The 19994-nt window shown below is 39.1% G+C and overlaps 4 protein-coding genes across 4 annotated transcripts; 2 read left to right on the top strand and 2 right to left on the bottom strand.

The window, feature by feature from the left end:
• Positions 1-699: 699 nt before the first annotated feature.
• On the bottom strand, positions 700-6170 carry LOC130510091 (uncharacterized). Its single transcript, XM_057006432.1, has 4 exons — positions 4434-6170; positions 3504-4181; positions 1714-3453; positions 700-1608 (listed from the first exon to the last, which is right to left on the bottom strand). The coding sequence occupies exons 1-4, from the start codon at positions 6168-6170 to the stop codon at positions 700-702; spliced, it is 5064 nt and encodes a 1687-aa protein (XP_056862412.1).
• A 4164-nt stretch (positions 6171-10334) lies between these two features.
• Positions 10335-12155, top strand: LOC108844517 (uncharacterized). The gene is made up of 5 exons (XM_018617782.2): positions 10335-10897; positions 10983-11127; positions 11343-11434; positions 11518-11611; positions 11763-12155. Exons 1-5 carry the CDS (start codon positions 10403-10405, stop codon positions 11936-11938), a joined length of 1002 nt encoding a protein of 333 aa, XP_018473284.2. The 5' UTR covers positions 10335-10402; the 3' UTR covers positions 11939-12155.
• Positions 12156-14257: 2102 nt separating this feature from the next.
• Positions 14258-15222, top strand: LOC130509718 (actin-depolymerizing factor 12-like). The gene is made up of 2 exons (XM_057005898.1): positions 14258-14511; positions 14821-15222. Exons 1-2 carry the CDS (start codon positions 14270-14272, stop codon positions 14969-14971), a joined length of 393 nt encoding a protein of 130 aa, XP_056861878.1. The 5' UTR covers positions 14258-14269; the 3' UTR covers positions 14972-15222.
• Positions 15223-15792: 570 nt separating this feature from the next.
• LOC130509200 (low-temperature-induced 65 kDa protein-like) lies at positions 15793-19176 on the bottom strand. The gene is made up of 5 exons (XM_057004935.1): positions 19038-19176; positions 18792-18965; positions 18205-18708; positions 16076-17047; positions 15793-15992 (listed from the first exon to the last, which is right to left on the bottom strand). Exons 1-5 carry the CDS (start codon positions 19111-19113, stop codon positions 15937-15939), a joined length of 1782 nt encoding a protein of 593 aa, XP_056860915.1. The 5' UTR covers positions 19114-19176; the 3' UTR covers positions 15793-15936.
• Between the last annotated feature and the right edge of the window lie 818 nt (positions 19177-19994).

The raw sequence follows: 19994 nt of genomic DNA, 5'->3' as shown, positions 1-19994 counted from the left end.
GCTTAATTATCATATTTGACATTTTGCAAATCATCATTTTCAAATGCAATCATAGTCATTATCCTATTTTTATAACATTGTTGTGCGCAAATAGAATTTTAATAATCCTAATTTTGGAACACTTCTCTCAGTTTCTTCAACTACTTTTATCAGTTTCACATACTTTTGGTTATATGGTAATTAGCATATATTATAAACCGGTTTAGGTCCTTGACGCAGCAGAAGTCGTTTAGTTCAATAATATGATAGAATCACCATACCCCATGAAATTTCTCTAGTTATGCTAGTTATGTATTCGGAAAATAGTTTTATAAGATTGCTTTTAAAATGATACAACAACTAACGAAGATATCAGCATTCATATATTAAATATAAATTAAAATTAAAGATTTAATATATGTCAAAAATGCAGATATAAACTAATTCAGATATATCACTCCTATATATATATATATATGTGTGTGTATATGTTTGGAATCATGTGATCGTTTTATTCACACGTGAAAAATATTTCCTTTATAGACAGCAAAACAGTTAAAGGAAAAAGGGCTTATATCCGAAAACTAATTTTTTTTTTTTTGCTAAAATGTAAATATCATTAAGATGAATAAAAGTTTCTACGAAAGAGACTTAGATTTTGATCCAACTTGGAAAAGCTAAAAACAAGAAGGATTCCTAAGAGTGAGGCAACAAGAACAACTATCTCAACCACATTGTCATGATAGTCTTGAAACTTTTCCTAGATCTCCTGGCTGAGATTATGTTCCTCAGTTCTTTGTCAATTCCTTTGAACACTGCTGAAGCCGGAATTGATGCTTGATTATGAACAAGATTATTTCGCTGCTTCCACAAGTGAAAGGTGACAGTCTGAACCGCCAATTTCCTCAACAGGGTGAACTTCTTTGAGGTAGGCGACCTGATCCAAGAGAGAAGCTCAGCCCAACAGGTAAAGATAGCATGTGGTGATCGGCATCTGGTGAGCACCTCGCGCCAGACCTCCCTACTGAATGCGCAGGCAAGCATTAGGTGATCTCTGGTTTCATCATGAGTGGAACAGAGTGGACAGGTAGGTGAGACAGGAAGTCCCCACGCAGCAAGTCTCGCTCTAGTCGGCAGCCTGTCTAGATTTGTAACCCACATCGTGAACGCTAGCTTTGGAACCGCACCTTTGAACCATACAACGTCCACCCAGTCTTTAACTTCCTCTCTCGGTCTCAGCACTTCCCACGTGGAGGAGGACCTGAAATCAAGCAAAGAAGTATCACCAGCATGCCATTCATAAACATCATTCTCATTCAAAGAAAGAGGCAAGGAAATAGTTGTAAGAAAAATGTGGAGCTCCACTTCCTTTTGGGATCTAGGTTGCGGGAGCAACCAATTTTGACCATTTATTGCGTCCGCCACCACCGCGTTATGTCGTACACGCAGAGCTCTAGGACCAGAGAGTCCAATGTGATTTATCAACTGGCCAAAAAGAGACCACACATCATACCAGAAACTTGCGCTCTTGCCATCACCCAATCTGATTTTACAGAACTGAAGAGCCAATGGTCTCAGATCGAGAAGCTTTTTCCAGACCCAAGAGTCCGATGATGAAGCTTCTACCATCTAGAAAGATTTTTCCAGCAGATGGGTGCTACGGTGCCACTCAGCCCAAAGAGATGGAGAGGCCGTAGTTGACAGCAGCAACCAGATGAACTTTAGACAAAGGACCTGATTCCAAATAGAGAAATTCCTAAGGTCAAGGCCTCCTTCGTCTTTAGGTAAGCAGACTGTAGTCCATGCGATTTTTGCAACTCCCCTCTTCTCTATATTTCCTGACCACAGAAACCTGGAGCATAGCGATTCGATGCTCTTGATACATCCTTTCGGAAGAATAAAAGCTGATAACCAGAAGCTTACAATGCCAAATATTACTGTCTTTAACAACTGTAATCTCCCAGCAAACGACAAGATCTTTGCAGACCAGGATTGAAATCTCGCAGTAATCTTGGTCACTAATGGAGCGTACTCTGAGATTTTTAGCTTCCTGCTCATGAGAGGAAGACCTAGGTATCTCACCGGGAACTTACCAGAAGGGAATCCGTAGCTAACAATAGCAGCTGATTCCGTTTGGTCGATTCCTGAGGTGAACAACTCCGTCTTCGAAGGGTTCATTTGGAGGCCAGACCATGTAGCGAAGTCATCAAGACACTCAGATATTCCATGTAAGCTGCTACTGGTTCCATCGAAAAATACCATAACATCATCGGCGAACATTAGATGAGAAATCTTGAGGTTCACTGTCCCTGGATGATAGCCAATCAGACCTTCTTCATATCGCGAGAGAAGTAATCTAGATAGTCCCTCCATCGCAAGCACAAACAAATAAGGCGAGAGCGGATCCCCCTGCCGTATTCCTTTGGTGCTTTGAAAGAAACCTCTGGTGGCTCCGTTGACTGACACCGAGAATGACGCCGTAGATAGACATTCGGAGATAAGACAGATATAGCTTTCAGGAATTGCAATAGCCCGAAGAGCGGCTAAAAGGAAGTCCCACCGCACACAGTCGAAAGCTTTCCGCAAGTCTACTTTTAAGATGCCTCTAGGGGAGAGAGCTTGAGTGTTGTACCCGTTTACAAGCTCAGTGGCCAGTAATACATTTTCTGCCAGCAGTCTTCCCGGGAGGAAAGCGGATTGGGAATTTGAAACCACCGCCGGGAGGATCTCCTTCAGCCTCGAGGCTAGCAGCTTGGCTATGACCTTATAAACAGTATTGAGACAAGAAATCGGCCTGAAATCTGTTGTTACAGCCGCGTTTAGCTTCTTAGGAATAAGGACCAGATTTGCTGCGTTCCACTGCTTAAGAATTTTTCCAGACTTGAAGAATTCGAAGATTGCCTCGGTTACCTCAGCCCCAACAACAGACCATGTAGCCATGAAGAACTCCGATGAGTATCCATCCGGTCCTCCTGATTTATTCTTTGGTAAAGAGAAAAACGCATCCTTTATATCCTCCGCAGAGAAGGGCTTTTGAAAGGACATAACCTCATCAGCCGAGCATTTGAAGTCAAAAAGCAGGTCAAGATCGGATTGAATGAACATCGGTTCCGCTACCTGGCTTCCCAATAGCTCATGAAAATAATCGATACAGAGAGCTTGTATACCATCCTGAGTCTCCACCCTGTCGCCCGTGTCTGTTAGTAGAAAGTGAATGTGATTGATGGCCTGTCGGGAGGCTGCATAACGATGGAAAAGCCTGGAGTTACCATCGCCATACTGGAGCCAGTTTATGCTCGTTTTCTGATAGAAGAAAGCTGTCTCCGCTACAGATAACTCTTCCCATTCATGCTGAGCCTGGAGCTCTATAGCAGCATTAGAAGATGAAGGAAGGGAGAGCATTGCTTGCTGCGCCTGTTGCAGTCTTTCCTGTGCCTGAGCAGTTTTCTTCTCAATTCCCGAGTAGTTGTGTCCCTACTAAACTCTCTGATCACATTCTTCAATAGCTTCAATTTCCTTGCAACCCGGTACATAGCGGATCCAGTGACGTTGAACGAATACCAATTGGTGCAGACAGTCGCAAGGAAGTCCGAGTTTAGCGTGAGATAATTGTAGAATCTGAAAGGCTTCTTAGACCTTATCTTCTGCGGCTCCAGAACGACAGTGATGACTGCGTGATCCGAGAAACCTGGAGTGCCGACAAAGGCCACAGAAGAAGGAAAAATATTGTACCATTCATCATTTACCAAGCTCATGTCAAGCTTCTTAGCCAAAGGTGCAAGTTTCCTCTTGTTCCACCAGGTAAAAGTTGTGCCTCTGAAGTTAAGATCTTCCACGCTTGCATCCAAGAGGCATTGGTTGAACTCTCGAATCCTCTTGTCCATATTGAGTGTTGGAGGCAGGGAGTGTTCCATGGGGTCTCTGATCTGGTTAAAGTCGCCTAGTATAAGCCAGGGTTTATCATCCATACCTTGAGAAGTAGCTAAATCTGTCAGCTCAGACCACAGAAGAGAGCGCTCCTTCGGATCGTTAGAAGCGTAGACAACCGAGATGAACACATTTGTTTGCAGAGAAGGCCAAGTAACCTCAGCCGTGATCATTTGAAGGGACTTGGATATAATAGTGACCAAGAGGGAGGGGTGCCAGACAAGCCATATCTTCCCCAGCGGGGAGAAACCATAGTTGTCGTCAGTCAACCATCCCTGAAAAATCTGAGACACAAATTTATTCTTCTTAGGGTATTTGACATGTGTCTCAATGATGCCGCCAAAGAGAGGAGCATTCTTCCTATACCACTTACTTAATCCGCTGCGGTGAGAAAATTTATTTAATCCGCGTACATTCCAACAAAAAATATCCGTCGACATATATAACTAGTTTAATTTGGGACCCCTGCCCCGACTACCTTTCTGACCAGAGGACTTCAATCCTGAAAATTTCTTTTTGTTTCGCACAATCTGATATCCAAGTTCCATGTCGTGCTTACTTAGCTCACCTTCCTCTAAGTCCGAGTCTGATGTCTCCACATCCGAAGAATCAGGCTGAATATCAGAGTGAGATGAAATCGAGATACCAGAAGCTGAGCGACCAGAACGACTCTTTGATCTTACAGGTAGCAGATAGGACGGTGTAGCACTCGATTCCCCAACCACCTTATCTTTCTCTGTACCAAGCTTTGAGGTAAGCGCAACCTCTGTGTGCACCACCTCCTTCTGCAAGTTTGCTCCCTCGCTAGAGGCAGGAGGTTGTATCTCAACCTTGTTAATGTCTGATTGTTCAACTACTTTCCAAACCTGCTTCTCCTTTGATCTTCCCCTTCGAGTTTTCTTTCCTTTGGGTTCGCTTTTCTTGTTCTGCGGGCACTTCTCGTAGACATGACCCTCTAGGTTACAGTGAGAGCAGGACTTGATCGCAGATGGGCATCTCTTTGAAACATGCCCCACTTCCTTACAAAGCTCACAAACTGGCGGCATCCACGGACTAGAAACCAACACTCTGCTGACTTCTCCCGACTGAAACTGAACATTCACGGCTTCTGGAAGCGGCTTCCTAGGATCAATTATAGTGAAGACCTTTGCAACTTCGAGATTTGTTTTGTTGGCAGTTGAGGGATGCAAGAACTTCGGGTGACCTACCAAGCCAGCGATACGTTCCAGCCCGTCTTCATTGAAGAACTGAAGAGGAACATTTCGGAGCTCCAACCAGATAGGAGCCGACTTGAGCTCAGGCTTTGACGGCACCACTCCCGGTTCCCATTTGTCTACAAACATAGTTTGACCTTCGATTTGCCATAGACGCTGAGTGATGACCCTATGACGAGTTGCTGCATTCGGAATTCTGAAAAGAAAAGCGAAGCCTTCCATTATCGACACTGCAATATCTCTGTAGTTCCTGCTCCAAATACCGTTAACTATGTTATGAAGCGTGCCTTGAGAGGGAGGGTCCGAATAGAACTGGCCCAGGACGAAAGGTTCCCAAGACTTCCGGTTCTTCTCAATCACAGAATTGGGGATCATAATACACGCCTCACCCGTAGGGAGAGTGAAAGCTTCACCTTTCCTGGAGAGGCGCTTTCCTCTTGCGTGAGCACACCAGGTGTCCTCCGAAGTCTTGTTCTGAGGAGGAGCAGGAGCTTCCGCCGGAACTGCGTTTATTTCATCACCTGGTACTGGCTTGTTCTTCATTTTCTCTGTTACTCGATCAGCTAGAGGAGCCAAAAGAGGTGCAGATTCAGCATCCTGCGAGCTCAAAGTTAACACCTTGGCATCAGCATTCGCTACTTCTAACATTTCACCGGAGGAGATGTCGGTTTGCAGACGGGGTTCCTTTTCCAGGGCTGTTTCAGAGGAGCTTAGGTCTTTACCACCGGAGCTCGACTCTTTGTTTGTGGTGTCAGTGTCAACGCAAACTGGAGATGGATCAGCCGATTTAACGGCGATCACTGTCTCTGGTGTCGGGATGACGCTTTGGTGAGTATCCAGATCTACAGTTTCAGACGATTGTTGAGCAACCGGGACGGCCACAGGGTCGAGACGGGCATCAGAAACAATCGTAGGGTCCGATTCAGGTAAGACCTTTTCATCAGAGATCGATTTCGTCTGAGACGAGGCCTTCGCAGACTTCGGCGGCGATTTCGAGGTTGAGCTAGGCGATGCTTTGGTCGGAGACTTTTTGGGTTTCTTCTTCTTCATCTTCTCCGTCGGAGAGGGAGTGGAAAGTTGACGGAGGAGTCGGCTCCTAATGAGCCGCCGTTGAGAGGCAGCTACCGGAGACACTGTTCACAATTTATCGCTTTCTTTGTCGCACTTTACAGGAGAGAGAAACTAGCCGTTTTAACTCAATTACCTCCGATCCGAAAACTAATTTTGTACTCTTTCTATTTTGGAATATCTCTGCATTATTCAGTAAACACTAAAAATAGCTTACAAAAGTTTTTTTATAATAAAGAAGTGGAAATATCAAAAATAACGAATAAACGGATCAGATAGGTGTGGTGTATGGGGTGGTCATCGATCACTGCAACACATATATTCAAAAGAACATAAGAAACACATAACAAAAAAAAAACGAAAACGATTAACTTTGGAATTGCATCACGCGTTACAAGTAACCCCAAACTTCAGAGTTCGGTGCATGTTCACTACTCAGAGAGAATCTAGAGTTCCCGATTGTATCGTTATTTAATTCTCTTCAAATTCGATTATACAAGTAAAACTCTATAATTATCAAAAAAAAAAAAAAAGTAAAACTCTATAAGCTACAATTAAAGCACACATATATACCCCATCTTTACTTTTATATCATATGTTCCGTTCCCGAACCATAACCAAAGTTAATTATATGTTCAATCTTGTCTTCTTCTACGTTTGCCCACGTGCGTCACGTTACCTAAAGGAGCTTTTATTCTATACATGCATGAGCATATTTCCAGGATCCGAAGTTCTAATCGATACCGATCCTAAAATTCGGGTTTCGGGTCGAATCTAGATATGATGAAATACCCGAGTATGCTTTTAGTTATGTCTCAGGTATTGGATCGGATCAGGTATTACCGAGACCTGAACTACTATCCGACATATCCAGTTTTTAGTTTATAGACTCATTAAATAAAGGTAGATTTTAGTTTATTCAAGACTGGTTTTTATTTTCTTGCGAGTTTATTCAAATCTGATTCTGTTTAGTTTCAGAGGTCTGATTTTTATAAGTCTTATTCTTTTATAATTGATAAGGGTATTCAGATAAATACAATTAAATTCGAATAAGAACTGATTTTTTACAGTTATTTCAGATATATCCGAAATTATCTGGATCCAATAAGTACCGAACCTAATCTGATCCGAATTTTATAAATACCCGATCGATAGCAGTTTTTACATATCTGAAATATCAGATCCGAAATACCGATCCAAACCTGATCCGGTTATCCGAATGCCCAGACCTAATTCTATACAGTGGATATATCTAGATAGTTTAATTTAATATCGACATGTTACATTAGAAATGTGCCATATTAATAATCTCTATCGACACTTTAAAGCTATATATGACATGGCCCCACAGCTCCCAATCTAAAACATGCGCAATCTTTTTTTGGCCAAATGGATTATGTTCAATATTAATGCGCAATCTAAAATATGCATTAACGAAGCAAAATATTTATACAAGTATGCAAAATCTAGTTTCAATAGAAACATGAAAGAATCTACTAGAGCAAAATTATATTTTGTATATTTATTTCAGTATTCTTTTCTAAGGAGTTGGTGAAATGATTAAATTTCCAACTTTGAAAGTGGGTAACCGTAGGAACTATAGTACCTTTGAAAGTAAATGATCATATTGTTCCTTGGTAAAAACTTTCTCGGTCATGATGAACTATGTAAATGGTATATTTTTGCCCCATGGTCCAAAAAAGTTTTGAGCCAAATCTATTAGTGATTGTGATCTTTTAGAATACAAATAGTTATACAATTAGAGAAATAAAATAAAATGCAACTATGCATTTTCTCAAATTTTACAATTTACGATATAAAATAGTCCACCTTTTTTTTGGGCAACAAAAAGATTTATAAATCTAAACCAGAGTTCAGTACAAGATAAGGCGGGAATTATGCAGTGCCGATTTCGCGATGGAGTCAGCTACAACATTGAGCTCGCGACCAACAAAAAAAATATGGAAAAAACTGAAAGAAGAAAATAGAAACTCAGATAAAATAGTCCACCTAGTTTGCAGAAAAAGAGACTTTTTAAAAGGAGATTTGCTGACGAACTAAAAAATGTTCATTTAATCAAGAGAAATCTTTGAACACCAACTATTTCTTAAAAAATATTATTATTTGTTAGTCGATATTATATCAAACAAAAGACAAAATGTTACAAAGTCCAGCCCAGACTAAATCCAGAATACTTCCTCTAAAAATCTTTTGTTTCCTCCTCTGAAATCTTTATTCTAAACATTTACACAGTTCATTCATTTGTGCGTTTTCCATTTCCTTTCGTTTTACTTTACCAGTGAATGAGTTTAGTTGTATGGATTGTAGATGGTAATTATGACTTCCGCATCTCCAATTTTTATTTGTAATTAATCATTTTGTTTTTATCAATTAGTAGACTTTAGGGGTGATTGGTAAGTGATCTTAGTGCTTTTCACAGCTCCTTTTCTCTTACAGTCATTTTAATTTACCAATCATGCTTTGAGCAATTAATTTAAAACAACAATCCAAAAGATAAAATAAGAAATATATTAGTTTTGAAAATTAAATTTTCTAGAACTTTATTGTTAGTGTTTTGAAAGTTATTAATACAAATCTACAACAACAGAAATCTACATAAGAATAAATTACAGCCTATATTTTTTTTTTTTTTTAAAAAACCTATAGTTTCTACTATTATACCTAACTGAAAACTTTCGGTGAGCTTTATTTATAACAAAACGAACAACACAATCACCAAAAAAGTATTGTCTCACATTGGCTATCTTGCTCCTATATTCCCTCCTGCACTCCAACCAACAACAACACACTAATGTCAAATAGCAGACAAACTCTTTTTTTTTGTCGACTGTCCAACTTCATTAGATTAAGTGGTGGTTAAACGAGCCGGTTCTCCGAGGATCATCTCCGTTTGACTGAGTCTGATCTATATGGGTAAAGATATAGCTTCTACTTCTTGCCTCCTTAGCTAACGCGTCTGCCCGTACATTCCGATTCCGTAGAATATGAGACAGTCTGACATCCTCAAAGCCCTCCTGGAGACTCCGAAATAATTCGATCTCTGTCGCGAATGTCGGCCATTCCTCCGAGTTTGTAATCATGTCTACTAGATCCGTGCAATCTGTCTCGAACCTCATCGTGATTATCCTCATGTTTCTAATACATGAAGCTGCCCAGAGTAAACATTCCATCTCAACATGTAAAGCTGAGAGGGTCCTGCTACATGCTCGTAATCCAAAGAATTCAGAGCCCATTTGATCCTTAAAACTCCACCCTAAGAGCATCTTTATTGGTGTATTTCAACACATCTTAGGACAGTATAATAAAAAGAAAAAATTGAAACAGTGATTAGAGATGTGTATCCCGGGTCTTCCGCAAGAAGTGTTTTGGTGAAGTTATTAGGTTAACATGGCACTAAATTCACTTCTTACTTCATTTTATTAATTTTTCACACCTAAGCTATATCCCCCACTTATCCCATTAAGGATGCTCTAAGCCATTGACGCTGCCATTATCGATCCATGAAGCATCGATTTGACAGGTAGGGATTCGGGGTATCCAAGGGAGCACTGTCTCCACCTCTATAGTAGGGGAGTCATCGAGTTCCTCATCTGCTTCCTCCTTTTCATTAGCCTTCCTCCAACATTTTGCTTAAAGTGACATGTGTTGGAGAATATCCATCGGGGATACGACTTTCCCATTAAAGAGTTTGTCGTTCCTCGCCTTCCAAATACACCAACAGATCCATGGGAAGGTATCAAATTGTGGTCTTATGGGAGCCATTTCTTTTCTCTTCTAAAACAAAAAGTTCATATTTTAGTATATAGATGTACTCGGGAAGTAATCCGGAAAGAACAGACCGATAAGAGCCCAAATTTGAAGAGTTGGAAGGCATTCAAAAAAATGATTAATTGATTCTACTGGGACAGCACATCTAGGACAACTCCTATCAGTACCCAAATGTCTATAAATTAGCCTCTCTGTCGTTGCCATACAACCCGAGATAACCTGCCACAAAAAATGTTTCATTTTGCTGCTAGAATAAGGCTCCGAGCAAGATGTAGCAGATAAACTCACGGAATGTTCATATTCAACCTTACATAGTAGTTAGTACTCGTCGACCGTTTACAAAAAATAGCAGTGTTTAGTTTGGTGTCAAGAAACGCAAATGAAAAATCTGAAAGGCCGAAAGATTTTCTTAGGGAGATTTTCTTATGTGTAAGAAACGTTTAGACCTATTTATAATTGGGCCGAATAAAGCCCAGCCCGTTCGAAACAACACAACGTTGTTTCCCCTAGTAATAAGAAGAGCTTCTCTTCGACCAGCCGGCTACTGTCTTTCTTCCTCATCACCGACTCTATCGCCGCCGCGTACTGAAACAAATCGTCTCTCTCTCTCTCTTGTTTCGTACTCGACAATGGTGAGCCAAAGACAAAGACTTGCGCGTAAGAGGTACAAGGAAGCTCACCCAGAGCAGTTTCCAAAACCAGAACCAACACCTCCAAAGGATCCAAACAAGAAGAAGAAGAAGAAGAGCTTGTTCAAGAAAAAGAAACCTACCTCTTCCACGGACAGAAGAGGCTCCTCGTCCACGAGGCATCCTCTCCGTGTCCCTGGTATGAAACCTGGGGAAGGCTGTTATATCTGCAAGTCCAAAACTCATATCGCTAAGCTCTGTCCCGAGAAGTCTGAGTGGGAGAGAAACAAGGTTTTGCTTCCTTCCTTCCTCTCTTCTTTGGGTTTGAAAAGATGAGGACACTTTTTTGATGGTTTTTGGTCTGTTTCTGTGTTAGATATGCTTGCAATGTAGAAGGCGAGGGCATAGTCTTAAAAACTGTCCGGACAAGAGCGATGAGAGCAGCTTCGAGAAGAAGCTGTGTTACAACTGTGGTGATACTGGCCATTCACTTTCTCATTGTCCTAATCCTTTGGTAGATGGTACGTCACTGTCTTGTCTGTATATCTTGTCTGATTAGCTATAATCATGCTGTCTATAGACAACAATGTACAAAAAAATCGCTAGACTGCTTTATATATAGGATTATTGATTAGTCCCTAGACCGATTTTTAGCACATTACGGGTCTTTAATGTTTTGGTTGTGATTGTACTATATTCATCTGTGACCTAGATTATATTTTTGATATATTTGTAGGAGGGACGAAGTTTGCAAGTTGTTTCATATGCAAGGGACAAGGTCACATAAGTAAGAACTGCCCTCAAAACAAGCATGGAGTCTATCCGATGGTACGTTTCTTAAACCACAGAAAGAGTTTCTTCTATTTTTTTCAGCAATATGATTTAATTTGATGGGTTTTCTTTTTTTGTAGGGTGGGTGTTGTAAAGTGTGTGGTAGCGTGGCGCATCTCGTCAAAGACTGCCCTGATAAACTCGAGAGAGACTCTGCTCCAGCTAAGAGACCAAGTAACGTTTCCTTATTAATTCTCACCTTTTCATCATACTAGTCAAGTGGTTTCTCTTTCATTTGAAACCGCATGTTCAAGTGATTCGAGACAGTTAACTGCAGTTTATATATTATAAAGACAGTAACTGTATACCTTGCATGAAACGACAGGGTTCGATGCTACACCAAGAGGCAAACTCACTAAGTTCAGTGGGGACGATCTTGAGGATGATTTCTATGAAGAGCCGAAAAGTAGCAAGAATGTGAAGACCTCTGATGATTTAGACCAAAAGAGCATCCCGGAAAAGAAGCAACAAGGTCCAAAGGTTGTCAATTTCTTTGGATGAGACAAGAGGATCTAAAGGGTCTTGTCAGTTTTGTAGGAAATATCAGATTTTTGTTGTTCTCTATCTGCCTCTAGAGTTTGTGCAAGGACAATTTGCTATTTATGTCGTGTAATGGAACCACAATGCTACATCTGTTTCAGATAATCTCTACAAACCAAGCAAACCTCAAGTTGTTTTGTCAATCAAATGCTAGACATAGGGGCTGTTTGTTTCTCCATCTGTTTATCTCCATTCAAATGATCCATTTGTATAGTCTATTCACATGATCCATTCAGATTTTATTAGATGTTTGTTTGTTCATCTAAGTGATTTATCTAAATGAATCATTTAAATGGATCTTACGTTTGTTTGTCCATCCAAATGATTCATTTAGATGAATTATCTAAATAAATTACTAAAATATCCTTTTTGATTTAACCCTATAATTTGATATTAATTTCAACTATATTAATTTTCATTATTTAATCTATTATATTTAGAACAGAATTATTTAAAATTAGCATTTTGGCGGGAAACCGTGGTTTGCGGTTTTGGGTTTTGACCAGAAACCGCGTTTTTGTTGTTTTGATGGGAAACCATATTTTTGTTGTTTTGGCGGGAAATCACGTTTTTTGCGAAAAACCGTAATTTTGTGGTTTTGGCGGAAAACTGCATTTTGCGGTTTTGGTGGGAAAATGTGTGTTTTGCGGTTTTGGCGGGAAAACACGTTTTTGCGGTTTTGACGGGAAACCGTGTTTTTGCGGTTTTGGCGGGAAACCGTGTTTTTTTGCTGCTTTGGCGGGAAACCGCGTTTATGCGGTTTTGGCGGGAAATCGCGTTTTGCGGTTTTGGCGGAAAATGCGTTTTTCACGATTTTGGCGGGAAAATGCGTTTTTGCGGTTTTGGCGGGAAATCGCGGTTTTGGCGGGAAATCGCGTTTTTGCGGAAAACCACATTTTTGCTATTTTGCGGAAAACAACATTTTGCAGTTTTGGCGGGAAAACGCGTTTTTGCGGAAAACCACATTTTGCGGTTTTGGCGGGAAATCGTGTTTTTGCGGTTTTGGCGGAAAACATGTTTTTGCGGTTTTGGCGGGAAAACGTATTTTTACGGTTTTGGCGGAAAACCATATTTTTGTGGTTTTGGCAGAAAAACGTGTTTTGCGGTTTTGGCGAGAAATCGCATTTTTGCAATTTTGGCGGGAAAACGAGATTTTTCGATTTTGGCGGGAAACCAAGATTTTGTGGTTTTGGTGGGAAAATGCGTTTTTGCGGTTTTGGCGGAGAAACGAGATTTTTCGGTTCTAGCGGGAAAACACATTTTTGGCAGGAAAATGATTTTTTGGCGGAAAACACGTTTTTGCGAGAAAACGAGATTTTTCAGTTTTGGCGGAAAAATAAATTTTTCGGTTTTGACGGAAAAAATGTTTTTGTGCTTTTGTCAATTTTTACGTGGGACAAAATGATATTATGTTTAGGTTAATAATTTGTGAATTATATTAGGGGCATAATAGACATTATACCATTTTAAATGAACCATCTGCATTCAAATGAGAAAAAAATGAACAAAATAAAGACACATTCATTTGAAAAACTAAATAAATAAAAAAATATATAATTTTTGTTCAATTTGTTCTTAAGAATTGGAGATGAAATATTTCTTCATAATTTTCTTAAAACATGAGAAAATGAGAGGAATAAAGTAAAATCTATATGTCCTTAATATAATTGGTATAAAATCTGAAGAACAATGACTTCATTATAAATGGTCACCAATTGAAGTTATAGTAGTGCTCAATATGGATGGATAGAAATGTTGATATGCTAAAATTAGCGTAGGAGACTTGTCCGATATGAAAGGATGGTTAGGCGATTTTGAAGGATGAGAGTTGAAAAAGATGTAGTCTGATGTTAAAAGAAGAGATGCATTAATGGTTGTCCGAGTTATTCTCCTTTGGCCTATTCAAATCAAATTAAGAATCTCTTCTTCCCCAAAATTTTTAATTTCCCTTTTCTTGTTGTTCGTTTCACAAAAGAGGACAAAAACAAAACAAAACAAGAAGTCACATCTCTCTAATCTATTTGCTGTCTTAGGTTTACCTCCATCAACCAAACGCAATGGTACGCTCTCTCATTCTCTTTGTAGTGAAGTTGTGTCATATATGTTTGAACATTGTTTCTTGTTATGCCTCGATTCACATATTACAATGGTTTCATTTCACATATATATAACCATAGAAATTGACGTTTGAAACAATCACAATCTTTAATAACCGATTATCCGTGTACATTCATAGTTTATACCTTAAACTTATGTTTTATATGCATCAAAAAGGCGAACGCAGCGTCAGGAATGGCGGTGGTAGACGAATGTAAGCTCAAGTTTTTGGAGCTAAAAGCGAAAAGAAACTATAGGTTCATAATATTCAGGATAGATGGACAACAAGTGGTGGTCGAAAAACTTGGAAGTCCCGAGGAAAACTACGACGATTTCTCCAATTCTCTTCCGGCCAACGAGTGCCGCTATGCCGTCTATGACTTCGACTTCACCACTGTTGAGAATTGCCAGAAGAGCAAAATCTTCTTCATAGCATGGTAATACAAAACCTTACCAAACATCATGCTATAATATATATATATATATATATATATATATATCAACAAACATGCATTATGCGGATTTGAACATACGTTGTGAGTTGTGACACAACAAACAAATAGCATGAATCACTATAATACATGTCATGGTCGCACGTTCTGAAACATAGAAAGGCTAAGGAATATGGATGATGCATCGTAGGTCACCAGAAAAGAGCATAAGTCACTAGAATACATGTCATGGTCACATGTTATGAAAACATATAATTTAGATTGAGGAATATGGATGATGTATGTATATGGTAGGTCACCGGATTCTTCGAGTGTGAGGATGAAGATGGTGTATGCCAGCTCAAAGGACAGGTTCAAGAGAGAATTGGATGGTATTCAGGTGGAATTACAAGCCACGGACCCGAGTGAGATGAGTTTTGACATCATCAAAAGTCGTGCTCTCTAGATTCATATGTGCCTGATTCCTTATCATATATCCATAAGTGCTCCATCATCATTATTTCAAAGAACTTCTCCATGTTGTGTAACTTTTGTTGGTTTCATTCTTTCTTCTTCCTCTTGGCTCTTTTTAATCTTTTTTTTATTTGTATTTAAACTTGACGTGGGTTTTATACTCTGGCTTGGGATAAGCTGTAAAACCATGTAGTTTATCGTGTAATTGCTGGCATAAAAAAATAAAACGTATTACTTTTCCAATGCAGCAATATGTAAGCTCACTTAGAACATAATTATAACCATCATGATTTTTCTTGTTTGAATTCTTGTGAGTTTTACAGTGTAATTTTTTGTAGACACTACTTACATATATGTAACGACTAACGATTCATAGAAAACGAAACGTTATATTTTAATGAATATTATTTATTTTTGTTTATTTTTGGCTAATTCTTTGAAATTTTACTTAGCATGCTATAGCATTTGTTTATACTACTTGAACAGTTTCCCCACCCCATGACACTATTGGTTTCAATCTTTTAAAAGGCAATAAGTATGTCCCTTCAGTGACTGTGACACTCCATAACGATAACTATAATAACAAGGTCCACTAGCAGTCGAGTGAAATAAGTAACTGATGCAGAGATATTTGAATATTCTAAATAATATACTAGTTTAGACTACATTGTAGATTTTACACTCAACATTGGCTTGACAATAATCAAATAAACCACAAACACGCTAACTTCGTTTTTTCGCTACGATCTTTCCAAATCCATTCCCATTAGTTTTGGAGGCTATAATAACGCTAGCTGGTTAGGAATCATAAACTTTTAACCGAAAGCAAATATTTTATTTTACACAGACAAGCATCACATCAAAATACATTAAAACCACAGACGAAAGCGGGTATCAAACAAGAAAACATACATCAGACGTTCAAAAGCAAGACATAAAATCTTAGTTTCCAGAATCTTAAAATCCCCTCTGCCCCGGCAGAGCTCCACCAGAATCCGAAAACCCCGTAGTCCCTACAAAACATTAACAACTAAGATTAATACTAAGTGCACAGAAATCCTTTAGTTAAACAATTAACAAGGATGACAAGTTTTACCAACGGTGGGGCCAAGAGACTGTGCAGACTTGTCGTCCACGGAATCAGAAGATTTCGGCTTCACTTCCTCCAATAACTGGTCGGTAGGGATCTTCTCCACCGTCACTTCCATTTCCTTTACCGTTGTCCTCTTATTATCTCCTCCTCTGAGATGAAGTTTCTCAGCAATCACCTCCGACAAGGCTTTATCTTCTTCTCCAGGTCTCAGCTTCTCCGCCAAATAGTCTCTAGTCGACACACCTTTTTCTCCCACGTGTTGCTTATCCTCAGCTCCACTTCCACCTCCCGAAAGGGGCAGTTTAGTAATTACGTTGGATCCTGTTTCTTTGACCTTTTCATAAACCGGAGTCAACTTCTCCGCAACGGTTCCCGCCACTTTCTGCCCGTATCCCGTGGCGGCAGATCTCGGAGCTGTTTCATCTCCAACGCGGCTCTGCTCTTGCCCACCGCTATCTCCGGAGTAGCCAAGCTTCGAGGCGACAGCATTCTTGGCCGCTACAGCTTTGTCGGTTACATACGACGTCGCAGAACCTATCTTCTCTGTGTAGGAAGTGGGTTTCGACTCGTGTGTTTCCTTGAACTCACCTCTCTCTTTCGGACGAGAGAGCTCCGGTGAGAACTGATCATGAGTCCCCGTCGGTAAGACATTCTCTACTTTCACATCATCACTTATCGCCGGCAGATGTTTCTCCAGTCCAGGTCCCGTCTCCTCGCTTCCCTTCGCCGTATCCTTCACACCAGACTCATGACTTCTCGCCGGAAACTCTTCCCCAAGCCCAGCTATTGATCCGCTTGTCAAAACCGTCTGCGAGTTCTTGTCCGTTCCAGAATCGTCCTCCCGACCAAACTCATGGCTTCTTGTCGGAATCTCTCTTTCAAAGTCTCTTCCTGATTTATGAACAGGCGACTCATCTCTCACTTTCATCTTACCCAGAGACTCAACGATCGCCGGTACTCCAGCTTCTCCACCTCCTATACACACAAAACGTTACCGTTTCATAAACCTTTAGAAAAAACAAGATCTCGAGTTCGGTAATAAAATGTTACTAGACCATGACCCACCCGTTCGGGCGGGTGTTTATTTCATTTTTTAGTTTTTTGGTTTATACGATTATTTTGTAATAGTTATTTGTAATATATTGAGTTTTTTGTGTGTGTTTGTAATAACAATAAAATGTGTGGAAAATATTTTGTAATATATAAAGAAAGTTTAAAATGAACAATGATAGATTACATACGAAATATATAAATCAACTTAGTTAAAGAATGATAGATTATATACAAAATAATTCTGTATTATATAAAGAAAGCTTGATCTGCACATCTGTGCATCTGTGCAGATATTAATTTTTATTTTTGTAAAAAAATATTATATTGTACGAATAATAGTCTATGTTTTTTGAATTTATTGAATAAAATAACTGTTTAATATGCAATTTTAATAGTTTATATTTTATACTCTTCCACATTTATTATATTTAATTTTTATTAGCATATTATTTATATAAAAATATACATAAAGTTCTGTATTTTCGTATACGCAGGTTTACTAATGTAAATCAATTATTTCTTTGTTTTAATTATGTTATGTATTAAAGGTAGCCGAACATGGAAATACATATATTTGAGTTATGTATATCACCATATTATTAATATAAACCTCCACAGTAACAAAGAACATTTATTTTTGAAAAGATATTCATTACATTACATTTCTGTTATTATAAGCATCTTATATTTTTAGAAAGTATTTTTCGTTTGAAAGCAATGGTAAACTGATTTGCCTAAATTAATATCATTGGATTTTTTTTAAGGAAAGTAAAAGAGATTTAAGAAATGATTTAATAAAATAGAAAAAGATATAGATTGCTTAAATATAGGGTTATTTAAATCATTTAATAATAAGAAAACAACGAAACACACGTTAGGGAAAACATTAATGATGGTTGTTATAAATCTGTTCATTAATTAATATCGGATCATTTAATTAAAATCATTAAAGTAAAATAATGTTACAAAAAGTCAGTTTAATAATAGGTAGGTTAGTTTAGCATTAATATGTGGAGGTCCAACTTTAAAATCCACTTAGAAGAAGTTATAATGTTTCTGTTTTAATAAGATAGATTTACCTCCATGAGTTGGATCAGCAACCTTGGTCTGATAATTAGACACGCCACTAAGATAACTCGACCCTCCCCCTGGAGCAGCCGGATCTTCCTCCAACCCTCTAGGCCTGCCGATGTTGACTCTCCGTTGACCGCCGAGATCTTCGTCGTCACCTGGAGCAAACGTCCTCGTCACATCCTCTGTTGATGAAAGCAGAGAGGCGGGAGGAGGAGCGTGCAACGGCATCTGATGATCCTCTCTCCTCTCTTCTCTCTCCGACACGTCGAACACTCTGGGAGGATGAGATGGTACATCCGTTACGGGATGAAACGGTGCCTCGTGTCCGTAAGAGATATCTTGTAACGGCTCAGGTTCCACGGGTTTGGTGTAATCGGTTGTGACGACGGGGAACACCTTTGTCCCTGGTGGAATAATCTCTTCCGGTGCCGGAAGATTAGTTTCTCCGGGATGAGAAAGAGACTCAGGGTGTCCCGTTACGCCGCCTCTTACTGCGAATGACTCATACACTGTGCCATATAGAGAAACCGTTATAATGTCACAAAAACATAACCGTGAATGTGTTTTGTTTACTAATTAAAAGGACAAAAACCTGGTGCGCCGTGCACTTCTGGATCTGGCTCGTCGTATTCGTAGTCTTCTTCTTCGTCCGCATCATGGTCGTGCTCGTGACCATGTTTAGTGAGACTGTTCTTGATCTTCTTAGCCTTTTCTTTCACTTTCTTCAACACTTTAGTTGCTCCCTTCTCATGATTCTCTTCTTCCTCTGTATGCGAAGAGAAAACTGGTTTAGTAAACATTACTTGCTGGTTTAATGTGGTTATCGTTTTGTATTTACCTGGATGGTGAATTCTGATTGGATCCTCTGCTTGATCATGACCATAAGGACGTGTCATCTGAGACTGCATATCCATTTTTTCAGATCAACCGAACTCTTTCTCTGTGTATTTTGTTTTTTTCTTCTAGGCATATCTCTGAGAAACCATGAAAAGGTTTTAAATAGAGGGAACTTGAGAGAAGAAGCTGACATATGGCCCGAACCATCCCTCTTTGGCTAGTGGCTCTTCACTTCTGTAGGATACTGACACGTGCGATGCGTCCGTCCGGTCCTGCCACGTTTCAGTGCTTTACCCTCTACGTGGCTTATGTGGCCAAATAAATCTTTATCCTATAGAAGCATGTCGACGTTGCTTTCGTTAAAAGTCGGTCTACGTTAGAGCATGATTATTGCAAAGGTTCTTAATAAAAGTTCTTAATACAGATATATGTATATATATGTATATGTATATATTATATATGCGTATGTAATTGTTTGCTAAGAACTTTACGGAAACCGAAATCGAAAGTTCCTTAATTAAAAAACTTTTGGTTTTGATTTCCGTAAAGTTCTTAGCAAACAATTACATACGCATATATAATATATACATATACATATATATACATATATGTGTATTAAGGACTTTTGCTAAGAAACTTTGCAATAATCATGCTCTTAATCATTTGCATATGCATTGTGTGATGTTTTAAATAATTTAAACGGCACGTCGTTCTTAGTTTAATATTGAAAGGCTGAAAACGGTGTGAAAACAGAGTCAAAACTTCTTTTTGGGTGCAAATAACCGAGTCAAACATGTCAAACCAAACCAACATTTTTAATTTCGTTTCAGGTTTGGTTATAGATTCCATGATTCTTTTTCTTTTTAAAATTAGCCAAGTTACCGGTTCAATTTTCCAGTCGTATAATTTGGTTTATTTTAGTATCTTTTAACCAGAAAAGCTGATGTATACCATTTTG

The sequence above is a fragment of the Raphanus sativus genome, chromosome 3 (assembly GCF_000801105.2).
Source record: "Raphanus sativus cultivar WK10039 chromosome 3, ASM80110v3, whole genome shotgun sequence".
Lineage (NCBI taxonomy): Eukaryota > Viridiplantae > Streptophyta > Magnoliopsida > Brassicales > Brassicaceae > Raphanus > Raphanus sativus.
This window is presented reverse-complemented; position numbering and strand designations above follow the sequence as displayed.